This window comes from Haematobia irritans, chromosome 2 (assembly GCF_050003625.1).
Source record: "Haematobia irritans isolate KBUSLIRL chromosome 2, ASM5000362v1, whole genome shotgun sequence".
NCBI classification, from domain to species: domain Eukaryota; kingdom Metazoa; phylum Arthropoda; class Insecta; order Diptera; family Muscidae; genus Haematobia; species Haematobia irritans.
Window position 1 is genome coordinate 51,018,108 of NC_134398.1, and position 13,169 is coordinate 51,031,276.

Consider the following 13,169-nt stretch of genomic DNA (forward strand, 5'->3'; position numbering starts at 1 on the left):
ATCTATGGCAACTCCTAATGGCCATTTTCTCGGGGTGTATGTGTTGGAAAATTGCTTTATGCAGCTGAAAGTTTGTCCACCCATGTACCAAACTCCATCCTATTCGACCAATACCGGCTAAAAACCCATCTCCCTGTGACCTATTCCCTATTCAGAAACTATTTTCCGTGGGCAGAGAGCATCTAACATATTTAATATGTCACTTGACCATGTTCTCTTTCTCTCTCTCTCTCGACATAATTGTATGTCGGTTATAAGTGTGTCCACCTGCATTTTTGTTTCGTTTCTTTATCGCTCTTGCCATTTGCCCCATGTCTCTTGGATGGATATCCGATGTGAAGTTTGTCGCGCCTTGTTGTTTGACCTCGAATAACAGGTTGGCTGATAAGTCCCCGGTCTAACAAAGAGAAACACATTTTTTTGTCAAAATTCGTTTATTATTCAACTTCAAGAGCGATACAACGATTATAACGACCTTCCAATTTTTTGATACCATTTTGGTAGTACTCCTTCGGCTTTGCCTCAGTTTCGGCGATCACCTTTTCATTGCAGCCAATTTTTTTCCCTGCGAGCATCCTTTTGAGGTCTGAGAACCAGAAAAAGTCGCTGTGGGCCAGATCTGGAGAATACGGTGGGTGGGGAAGCAATTCGAAGCCCAATTCATGAATTTTTGCTATCGTTCTCAATGACTTGTGGCACGGTGCGTTGTCTTGGTGGAACAACACTTTCTTCTTCTTCATATGGGGCCGTTTTGCCGCGATTTCGACCTTCAAACGCTCCAATAACGCCATATAATAGTCACTGTTGATGGTTTTTCCCTTCTCAACATAATCGATAAAAATTATTCCATGCGCATCCCAAAAAAACAAAGGCCATTACTTTGCCAGCGGACTTTTGAGTCTTTCCACGCTTCGGAGACGGTTCACCGGTCGCTGTCCACTCAGCCGACTGTCGATTGGACTCTGGAGTGTAGTGATGGAGCCATGTTTCATCCATTGTCACATATCGACGGAAAAACTCGGGTGTATTACGAGTTAACAGCTGCAAACACCGCTCAGAATCATCAACACGTTGTTGTTTTTGGTCAAATGTGAGCTCGCGCGGCACCCATTTTGCACAGAGCTTCCGCATATCAAAATATTGATTAATGATATGACCAACACATTCCTTTGATATTTTTAAGGCCTCTGCTATCTCGATCAACTTCATTTTACGGTCATTCAAAATGATTTTGTGGATTTTTTTGATGTTTTCATCGGTAACCACCTCTTTCGGGCGTCCTCCGTGCTCATTCCACCACTCTTGAATTTTGCATACCAATCAATTATTGTTGATTTCCCTGGGTCAGAGTCCGGAAACTCATTATCAAGCCAAGTTTTTTCTTCCACCGTATTTTTTCCCTTCAGAAAACAGTATTTGATCAAAACACGAAATTCCTTTTTTCCATTTTTTTCACAATAACAAAAGTTGCTTCACAAAAGACGCTCTATCTCACAAACTAATTGACTTACAGACGTCAAATTTTAACATGAATCATTTGAAGGTTGGTACTATTTAAAAATAATATGCATTTAACACTAGCGACATCATCTATGTGTCAGACCGGGGACTTTTCAGCCAACCTGTTACTTTTGTAGGTCAGAAGGACCGTTCCTTCTATTAGTGATGCCACATCTCCCGATACTATGAGGTACGCTGGAGTGATTCTCAGATCTGCTGTTCTCTGAACTAAAAGCAGCTTGTTAAACCTATTTTGTCTCTTTAGGATCGACACAAAGATCTCACATCCATAAAGAAGTATGCCGTAACCCATCTCCATTAGTATCCTTCTTCTGCTTGAAAGAGAGCCTCCAATGTTTGCCATTAGCCTGCGCAGTCGCACCGATATCGCAGCAGCGTTTTCCGATGCGCTCTCCTTCTGCTCTCTTGTTGGATGTGCCGTTTCAAGTTTGTCGCGCCTTGATGTCTGTCGTCCGAATACATTTTTTTGGCAATTTCCTGGAGGTCTATTGGGGTCATTGCTGTTGATACTTTCGGTATGATGGAGTGACATTGAGCTCTTATTCTCTGAACTGAAATCAGCTTCTTTGCCCTATTTTGTCTCTGTACGATCGACACCCAAATCTCAAATCCATAAGGGAGTGTGCTGTGACTCATCTCCCTGAGTAGCCTTCTCCGCTTGGAGTACGTTGGTTTTGAGTTAAGCCTCAGACAAGTATTTGATTGACTACCTACTAGGATTACCATATGTCCATCTACCCTTTGTCTCATTTCTCCATCTTTATTGGCATTTATCCCTGGACTCTTGTTGGATGTCCCGTTTCAAATTTGTTGGGCTTTGTTGCTTGGCTTCGAATACTTGTTTGGTAAATTTTCTGGAGATCTATTGGTATAGTTCTTGCTGATACTGTTCCATATTATGGAGTGATTCGGAGAGCTGCTGATGTCTGAACTAAAAATACCTTGTTCGCCCTATTTTGCCTCTGTAGGATCGACGCACAGATCTCACGTCCATAAAGGAGTATGCTGGTACTCATCTCCTTGAGTAAGTTGCATTCTGCTGCTTGTAAGAGGGCCTTCAATGTTTGCCATTAGGCTGCTCAGTCGTCCCGATATCATATCAGTCGTCCCGATATCATATCAGTTCTTTTCCGTTGCTTGGAGTACGTTAGTTTTGAGTCCAGCTTCAGTCAGAAGTATTGGATTGACTACCTTGTCGGGATTCTCATGTAGTTTATGTGCATCTCTATTTCTAGAGGTAGATGCGGTTAGGTATAGTGCCAGCCCGTTATTTGAGACTCAAGTAGACTATTCAGTCCATTTTGATACCACAGTGGTGAACTTCTCTCTTATCAGAGCTGACCGATTCCATGTTTAACTCAATGACAAGGACCTCCTTCTTATGGGCGAGTCTGAACGGCGTTCCACATTATGGTGATACCACTTATAGAAGTTTTTAAACACTCAAAAATGTCACCAACATTACTGAGAGGGGATAATACACCGCTGAAAAACTATGTGGAGTTGTCGAAACTGGAACCCTTTATATGCAAGGCGGGCGTGCTAACCATTACACAGAGGTGGGTCCCTGTTAGTTATATAGGATGGGTCTTTTGATTGACCAATTAGTCTTTTGCACGTGTTTGGACTAGATAATGATATTCTCTTTTATTTGCCGGACCGATGCTTCTAACGGAAGTCCCAGCTAAAATGGAATGTGTTAACTGACTCAGCATGAACAGGACGCCACGAAACATAGTCGAATGAATACAAGAATAACAGAAGGAGATACCGTGCTGGAATGCAACTGTAAGACTCGTATCTTGGATCCAGGGCATACGGGACATGAAATAGCCAATAACCTGACGACATAAGCCAGGGCACTTCAGGAGTAAACTTGCACATGTCAAGAAAACCGGAAACAGATCAAACCTTGGGACTACTTATAAAAATTCAGACGGCGATCAGTAGAGTATTGAACGCTCATATAAAATTGAGGACAGACCTAAGTGTGACTGTTGGTAGAACCGGGGTGTAAGGCGAGGATGAAAGACATAATAGGGAACATATGGGAACACTGGCTTGCTTCAAAAAAAATTGCAAAAGATATCGACTTTTGGGAAGAAATACAATAACGAGATTGGGCCAACTTGGTAAGAAGGATTGTAGGAATATTTAACGGGCCAATTGTTGTAAAAACTTGTAGGAGATTAGCACAAAAGCGGTAATAGACGATTAGTTTTTGTAAGGTTTCAAAAGATACTGGGATCATGTCTTTTTCCCAAATTTATCCACATCGGATTGCAACTTAATATACATTAAGGATGCCAACGTTTTGAACTTCTCATTTAGGTTTTTTGAGATTTCTTCTTTTTCTGTTCAATTATTTTCACTCTCTCTCTCTCTTCTAATTCCAGATGATCCCACCACTGAACATGGCTCTTCGAGTGATGACACCGTCTCATCATCGTTCTTTGGAGCCCGACGTAGTGTACGATATACTAGTAAACGAACCTCCGGCACATTTCGCGACTATATGCGTTCGCGTGCCATGAACATCGATGATCCCTCACTGGAAGGCGATGACAATAACTCCGAAGAATACCCCAGCACCATAAGTCGTGATGACTCACGTGAAAATATCTATTCGCGAACTATTGAACGTATGCATGGCGTCAAATGTGAGAGTGAACGTGATTCAGAGGAACACAGCGGCTTAGATACATCCTCATCATCGGTGACACGTTCCAATTCTAGGGCTAGCACGAAAAGTTCCAAAAGCTCATGCAGTAAGGCCAGTGATATGAGTAATGCCCTCGAAGAAGACGATGGTATATTTTCACCTACGCAAGATGAAGATTTCGATGAGGACGATAATGCTGGTGCTAACAACCAAGATATGGGAAAATTAAAAATTGTACGAGGACGAGCTTTGGAAGCCTTCTCCGAGGCATCACCAAAACAAATCTATGAGACATCGACGGATGATTGGTATGCTAGTGCCTCTGATCAGGAGGAGATTACCGCAGGTTCTGTGGCCTCGAAATCCTATGGCCAGGGGGCAGTAAACCCTGTACTGGAATGTGTTAATCAAATTCTATTGCAACAATCCATGGAGGGTATAGAAGATAGATCTCAAACACCTAAAAATTCGAAGGCATCGACAACAACGATGGCGACGCCAACGACGACAACAACAACCTTACCTAGACGTAGCTCTTTAAGTGATCGTAAAACTAATCGAAACAATAGCCGTGCTAGCGATGGTGCTGCTCCCAATTCACGCAATGGTACTTTAACCCGCAAACGTGTTCATTTCTCTACCAAAAACAGTATGGTCCATGTGCCACGCAATGATGAGACCGAAGAAGATGAAGAAGATGCTGATGGAATGATGAAACCAAGAAATATGATCTCAAATTATCAGGTGAACTCTATGAGCTCCTCTTACATAACTCATTCTCCGGCAATGATAGATAAGGAGGAGGAGGAGGGGGAGGAAAGAGAACGTTTAGATATTTTCAATTACGAAAGTATTTACAGCAATGAATATGAGCCCATAGGATCCGAACTGAATTCCTCCAATTTGTATGTCGATATGGAGTCCACCATCGCTGCCAATGGCAATTCCAAGTCCCAAGAAAATCTATGTGGCGGTGAGGGAGGAAAGAATAGTAAGTTACCACCAGCATTGCCGCCAAAACCTGCCAATCTCTTGAAATTCAAAAAATCTTTACAACAATTGGACGAATCTCCTGATGAAATAATAGAGGCAACCAATGATGGGGAAACAATGGTCGAACCGGACTACTGTTCAATCTCCGAGGTCAATGTGGGTATTACTAGTGTTCAGATAAGAGCTGATATTCATCGGGTGCCACTATCCGAGCGCGATTTGGAATCGGTGGTAGAGAACGATAATGATTTGGACACGGCCACAGTAGTGTCGGAGGCCAATTCCCAAAAGACTGAAGAAATTGAAGAGATTTTCGCTGATATACCAAAGTTACCAAATGTGGCCGCTATTATTGCTCCAAAATCGGCATTGAAGCAAAACGAATATTTGGTTATGACTCCCAAAAATGAGGCTAGTAATAAAGTACCAGTTGGTATAATGGCCTTATCATCATCTAACAATAAAACTGGCAGTAAAAACCCTGATCGCAATGCTTTAAAATTGAATTTAACTTCCACCACTACTACGGTGGTGAATGGGAATTTCATACATTCTCCTTCCCTCAAATCGCCCAAAATGGAAAATTCTCCAGCCTGCCTTCGACCTCCAATTTCTCCGGGAAGTAACTATCAACAACAGCAATACAAACGTAAACACATGCCAAATATTTTGCAAGAAATCAATAAACGCCTTAGTTTACCCAGCTCTCCCATAACTCCTACAGCGGGTTCGGGTAAAAACTCTGGTAATGGAGCTGCCTCATTTACCTCCAAATCCTTGGAAACAACAGAATCTCTTAATAGTTTACCACTGCAGGCTGAATTTGATTGGTACAATCTGGATGTGGAATATGGTAAAAATTCCCAAACGGATCATGGCAATAAGGGCCCCGAAATTCTGGGTAATGGTGTCATGTCCAATTCCCTGCTGGCCGATATCAAAGAGGATGGTGAAAATCTAATAAACACAGCTGATGAATATAATCTCGATGAGGAGTATTCCGATGAAATGGATGAAACCGAAGGGCAAGAAGTGGAAAATCTAAAAACGCCTCACCCTAACGAGGCCATTAATCCCATCATTGTTGCCAAGGCTAAGAAAATCAAAAAGAATTTGGCCAACTTTGAAAAATTCATAGAAAATGCTGCCGTTGTCAATGGCAAAACATCATTGGCTTCCAAGCGTAAAATTTATTTTGATGGACCATTTGTGTGATACGAAGACAAAGCAAAAAAAAATGAAGCACTGTCTCCTGTGGAATGGGGGAAGCCTTGCGAAAAAAAAGTTGCAAACTTTTTTACATTAGCAAAAAATTTGTAAAATTTTTTATAAGATTAATAATTGTTGAAAGCAATTGAGTGCAGATAAGTGTTTTTTTCAAGTTTGAAAATTTTGTAGCAATTTTTTGTTGTATTATGTTTTTTTTTTTTTGCAAAATTTTCTTCAACCCCTTATTTTTGGTTAATTTTATTGATTTTATTTAAGAACGCAATCATTTTAGTTATAAATAAAAACATCTTCCTAGTATTTCTCAAAATATTTTGTTAATTTTTAAGAAATACCCTAAACTTTATATATATGTACGTAGTATATGCGTTACGATTTTAAGAAGTTCTCTATAAACAAAAACAAAAATTTAGTTTATACCTATTCTCTTTTAATTTAAAACTAACTAAATTTTAGATAAATATGAAAAATGTTTAAAAATCTTTAAATAAAAAATGCAAACAATATACATATATTAAAATCCGTGAATTTTATTTGAAGCTGGCAATTATTTAGAAAATCCAGTAGGAAAATGGACCTAAACAAGATTTTGGATTCCAGGCAAATCGGATAAAAATTGAGATGTCAAGAAGTCAAATTGGGATCGGTCTACATAGGGGCTATATGGACCAGTTAATATCATATTCTGTACACTTATTTATGGACACCGGGACTACATCTACCAAAAGGGAGAACTCACAATGGATCGTATAAAATAACACGAAAATTAAAATTTTTAAAGAAATTTAATTTTGTCAAAATTTTATTTCCATAGAAAATTTTTTCAAAATTTTATTTCTATAGAAAATTTTTTCAAAATTTTATTTCTCTCGAAAATTTTGTCGAAATTTTATTTCTATAGAAAATTTTGTCGAAATGTTATTTCTGTAGACAACTTTGTCAAATTTTTATTTCTATAGAAAATTTTGTCAGAATTTTATTTCTATCGAAAATTTTGTAAACATTTTATTTCTATAGAAAATTTTGTCAAAATGTTATTTTATGGAAAATTTTGTCAAAATTTTATTTCTATAGAAAATTTGGTAAAAGATTTCATTTTTAAAGAAAGTTTTGTCAAAATTTTATCTCCATAGAAAGTATTGTCAAAATTTTATTTCTATAGAAAATTTTGTCAAAATTTTATTTCTATCGAAAATTTTGTCAGAATTTTATTTCTATCGAAAATTTTGTCAAAATTTTATTTCTATAGAAAATTTTGTCAGAATTTTATTTCTATCGAAAATTTTGTACACATTTTTTTTCTATAGAAAATGTTGTCAAAATGTTATTTTATGGAAAACTTTATTAAATTAAATTTTAGATAAATATGAAAAATGTTTAAAAATCTTTAAATAAAAAATGCAAACAATATACATATATTAAAATCCTAGAATTTGAAGCTGGCAATTATTCAGAAAATCCAGTAGGAAAATGGGCCTAAAAAAGATTTTGAATTCCAGGCAAATGGGAGATATCTAGACGATCAAGAAGTCAATTTGGAAGATCGGTCTATATGGGGCTATATGTACCAGTTCATATCATATTCCGTACACTTATTTATGGACACCGGGACTACATCTACCAAAAGGGAAAACTCACAATGGGTCGTATAAAATAACACGAAAATTAAAATTTTTAAAGAAATTTATTTTTTTTTTTTTTTTGTCAAAATTTTATTTCTATAGAAAATTTTGTCAAAATTTTATTTCTATAGAAAATTTTGTCAAAATTTTATTTCTATAGAAAATTTTTTCAAAATTTTATTTCTACAAGTATATGCGGCCGTAAGTTCGGCCAGGCCGAAGCTTATGTACCCTCCACCATGGATTGCGTAGAAACTTCTACTGAAGACTGTCATCCACAATCGAATTACTTGGTTGCGGTAACACTTGCCGATGGCAAGGTATCTTAAAACTTCCTAACACCGTAATATATACCACATAGTCCATACGTGGTATATATTAAACTAAAAAGGCCGATTAAATACGTATATAATTAAGTTTAAAGTTTCTATAGAAATAACATTTTGACAACATTTTCTATAGAAGTAAAATTTGGAAAAAATTTTCTAAAGAAATAAAATTTGGAAAAAAAAATTTTATAGAAATACAATTTTGACAAAATATTCTATAGAAATAAAATTTGGAAAAAAAATTTCTATAGAAATAAAATTTTGACAAAATTTTCTATAGAAATAATATTTTGACAATGTTTTCTATGAAAATAAAATTTTGGTAGATTATTTTTGGCTCGAGTGACAACCATGATTATGAACCGATATGGACCAATTTTTGTGTGATTGGGGATCGGCTATATATAATTATGGACCGATATGGACCAATTCTTGCATGGTTGTTAGAGACCATATACTAACACCACGTACGAAATTTCAATCGGATCGGATAATTTTGCTCCTCTAAGAGGCTTCGGAGGTCAAATCTGGGGATCGGCTTATATGGGGGCTATATATAATTATGGACTGATATGGACCAATTTTGGCATGGTTGTTAGAGACAATATACTAACACAACGTACCAAATTTCAGCCGGATCGGATGACATTTGGTTCTCTTAGAGGCTCCGCAAACCAAATCGGGGGATCGGTTTTTATGGGGGCTATATATAATTATGGACCGATGTGGACCAATTTTTGCATGGTTGTTAGAGACCATATATTAGCACCATGTACCAAATTTCAGCCGGATCGGATGAAATTTGGTTCTCTTAGAGCAATCGCAAGCCAAATTTGGGGGTCCGTTTATATGGGGGCTATACGTAAAAGTGGACCGATGTGGACCAATTTTTGCATGGTCATTAGAGACTATATACCAACACCATGTACCAAATTTCAGCCGGATCGGATGAAATTTGGTTCTCTTAGAGTCTCCGCAAGCCAAATCGGGGGATCGGTTTATATTGGGCTATATGTAATTATGGACCGATATGGGCCAATTTCTGCATGGTTGTTAGAGACTATATACTAACACCATGTACCAAATTTCAGACGGATCGGATGAAATTTGCTTCTCTTAGAGCAATCGCAAGCCAAATTTGGGGGTCCGTTTATATGGGGGCTATACGTAAAAGTGGACCGATATGGCCCATTTGCAATACCATCCGACCTACATCAATAACAACTACTTGTGCCAAGTTTCAAGTCGATAGCTTGTTTCGTTCGGAAGTTAGATTTCAACAGATGGACGGACATGCTCAGATCCACACGCAAAAAAATAATTCTTTCCTCCCAAACGAAATTTTAGACAAACAAAGTTCGTTTCTCATTTGCTTTTCGCTGTAAGGAAGTGTATTTGGAAGAAAAGTATATACCTTTTGTGATAAACGTTTATTCTTTTCCAGGATGTAAAAACAATTTCATAAAGACTAACTCAAAAAAAAATTTTTTTCTGGCTAATTGCATTTTCCCTCACATCTTTCTCACTTCCTCGAAGATTTTTAGTTCTTAGCACCTTTTTCTGTAATACAAACAATGTAGAAGAAATTATACGATTTTATAAATTTTTAAAATTTTTTACCTTTCGCCTGGACGGAGAATCGAACCGCGGACCATGCACTTTGTAAGCCAACACACTAACCACTGAGCTATGTACCTGTTATGGTCATCAAGAGATAAATATCCATATAAGTTATATTTATATAGCATAGCTTGCGGCGCCCACGAACCGAATAAACAAAGTTTATTTAACAGAAACAAACATTTAGTTTGGCACCGTGGAGCAGTGGTTGCTACGTCTGACTCTCATGCCAAGGGTCGAGGGTTCGATCCCTGCTTCGACCAAAGTTTTTTTTTTTTTTTACATACATTCTACATATGTTCGGAAGATTCCGAAAAAAATGTTCAACATTACATTGTACTATATTAAATTTTGAACTGTACAATGTGTTTTATTAAAGACCAAAAGTCAGAAAAGAAGAGTGTTTGATATAAACGAAATGGACTCTGTTGTTGTTTCAAAAATAACTTTTTTTATTGAAAAAATAAAAACTTTGTAACAAACGAATTTTTTTGGTGATAAAAGTTTAAAATTTTCGAAGCAATTCAAAAAACTCTAACAAAAGAAAAACGTTTTCGGTACACGTTTTCCAAACGTTTTTTTTCTTTGCGTGCACTCAGAATTTCACCACGACCCAGAATATATAGAGCAATATTTCGATGTGTTACAAACGGAATGACAAAGTTAATATACGCCCATCCTATGGTGGAGGGTATAATAAAAAATGTCAAAATTTTATTTTATGGAAAATTTTGTCAAAATTTTATTTCTATAGAAAATGTCGTCAAATGTTATTTTATGAGAAATTTTGTCAAAATTTTATTTCTATAGAAAGTTTTGTCAAAATTTTATTTCTATAGAAAATTTTGTCAAAATTTTATTTTTATAGAAAGTTTTGTCAAAATTTTATTTCTATAGAAAGTTTTGTAAAAATTTTATTTCTATCGAAAATTTTGTCGAAATTTTATTTCTATGGAAATTTTTGTCGAAATTTTATTTCTATCGAAAATTTTGTAAACATTTTATTTCTATAGAAAATTTAGTCCGAATTTTATTTCTATTGAAAATTTTGTAAAAATTTTATTTCTATAGAAAATGTTGTCAAAATGTTATTTTATGGAAAATGTTGTCAAAATTTTATTTCTATAGAAAGTTTTGTCAAAATTTTATTTCTGTAGACAATTTTGGTAAAATATTATTTCTATAGAAAATTTTGTCACAATTTTATTTTTATCGAAAATTTTGTAAAAATTTTATTTCTATAGAAAATGTTGTCAAAATTTTATTTCTATAGAAAGTTTTGTCAAAATTTTATTTCTATAGAAAATTTTGTCAAAATTTTATTTTTATAGAAAATTTTGTCAAAATGTTATTTCTATAGAAAGTTTTGTCAAAAATTTATTTCTATAGAAAATTTCGTTTGTAACACATCGAAATATTGGTCTTAGACCCCATAAAGTATATGTATTCTGGGTCGTGGTGAAATTCTGTCTGTGGAAATCACGCTAACTTCCGAACGAAACTTGGCACAAGTAGTTGTTATTGATCTAGGTTGGATGGTATTGTAAATGGGTCACATCGGACCACGTTTACGTATAGCCCCCCATATAAATGAGGTCCCTAGATTTGGCTTCGGATGTTCTAGGAGAAGCAACTTTCATCAGATCTGGTGAAACTTGGTACGTGGTGTTAGTATATGACCTCTAACACCCGTGCAAAAATTGGTCCATATCGGTTCATAACTATATATATAGCCCCCATATAAACCGATCCCCAGATTTGACCTCCGGATCGCCTTGGAGGAGCAAATTTCGTCCGATTCGCTTAAAATTTTGTACGTAGCGTTATATACTAATCTAACATAATTATATATAACACCCATATAAACCGATCCCCACATTTGGCTTTCGGAGCCTCTTGCAGGAGGAAATCCGATTCGGTTGAAATTTTCTATATTGTGTATGTTGTGTCCCCTAACAACCATGCAAAAATTTATACATATCGATCCATAATTATATATAGCCCCCATATAAGCCGATCCCCAGATTTGAAATCCGGAGCCTCTTGGAGGGTCCAATTTCGTCCGATTAGGTTAAAATTGTCTACATTATATTAGTATAGGGTCTTTAACAACCATGCAAAAATTGGTCCATATCGGCCAATAATTATATATAGCCCTGGGAGCCTCTTGGAAGAGCAAATTTTTTGGAGGCACAAACTTCATCCAATTCGGATGAAATTTGGTACATTTTGTTAGTATATGGTTGCTAACAACCATGCTAAAGTAATCCATATCGGTCCATAGTTATATATCGATGTCTACATTCCAAAGTGCGCTAAGTCTAAAAAGTGAATTTTACAGGAAACATGTTCAAAGTTTTGTTTTTTGAAATTTCTCAAAACCCGTATAAGATAGAAATTCCCTTATTTTCGGTCTTAAAATCATATTTTTTATAATTTTTTTTAGTATGTACGAACTAAAAATAGTGATAATAGACCATGGCTAAAAATGACTTAGATCACTTTAGACCGAACAAAGCTTTTTGCCCTTTTTGGATTGGATATTTTTTAAAACTTTAATAACAGGCTATGTACAATATTAACCATAACTTTTAATAGAAGTGTCCAATAAATTCCAAATTTTGACAGGATGCAATCACATCAATCCGAATAAAAAACAGCGAACTCCATCAAAACATGCTAAGTCGACTTAGCGTACTCTGGAATGAGGCCATTAATGTATTGTTTGATGAAATTAAAAAATTAATTGATACTACTCATTTTTGTGATTGATTTTTGTTTCAATTAAAAAATATTTTTTAAAACTCAATTAAGACTTTAAGTGGAAAAATTTTCTTGGATTTTTTTTTGTACCCCGTATGGACTAATTTAAATACCATGCCATCGGGAAATGTTACCACAACCCAAGTAATTCGAATGTGGATGACAGTCTTAAGTAGAAGTTTCTACGCAATCCATGATGGAGGGTACACACAGAAAACAAATTTGTTGTGCCAACCAATTTTTTTGCCAACCAAATTATTTGGTCCCATCTACTATCAGAATATAACCGACAAAATTTGTTGAAGCAACCAATTGTTGTCTGACACAACAGTATATAAAATAGTTTAAAGAACTACATTTTGGGCACATTAATAGTCTAATTGGCAATCACAACCAATAAAATTGCATTCGTTTGTTAAAACAACTAACTAT

The 13,169-nt window shown here is 35.9% G+C and overlaps 1 protein-coding gene across 1 annotated transcript in view; it reads left to right on the forward strand.

Moving 5' to 3' along the window:
* LOC142224265 (uncharacterized) overlaps positions 1 to 6,923 on the forward strand; it is a 196,271-nt gene extending 189,348 nt beyond the window's left edge. The window contains exon 5 of the mRNA XM_075294036.1: positions 3,918 to 6,923. Coding sequence (XP_075150151.1) covers positions 3,918 to 6,391 — 2,474 coding nt within the window. The 3' untranslated portion in view covers positions 6,392 to 6,923. The remainder of the gene's footprint in view (positions 1 to 3,917) is intronic.
* The last annotated feature ends 6,246 nt before the right edge of the window (positions 6,924 to 13,169 follow it).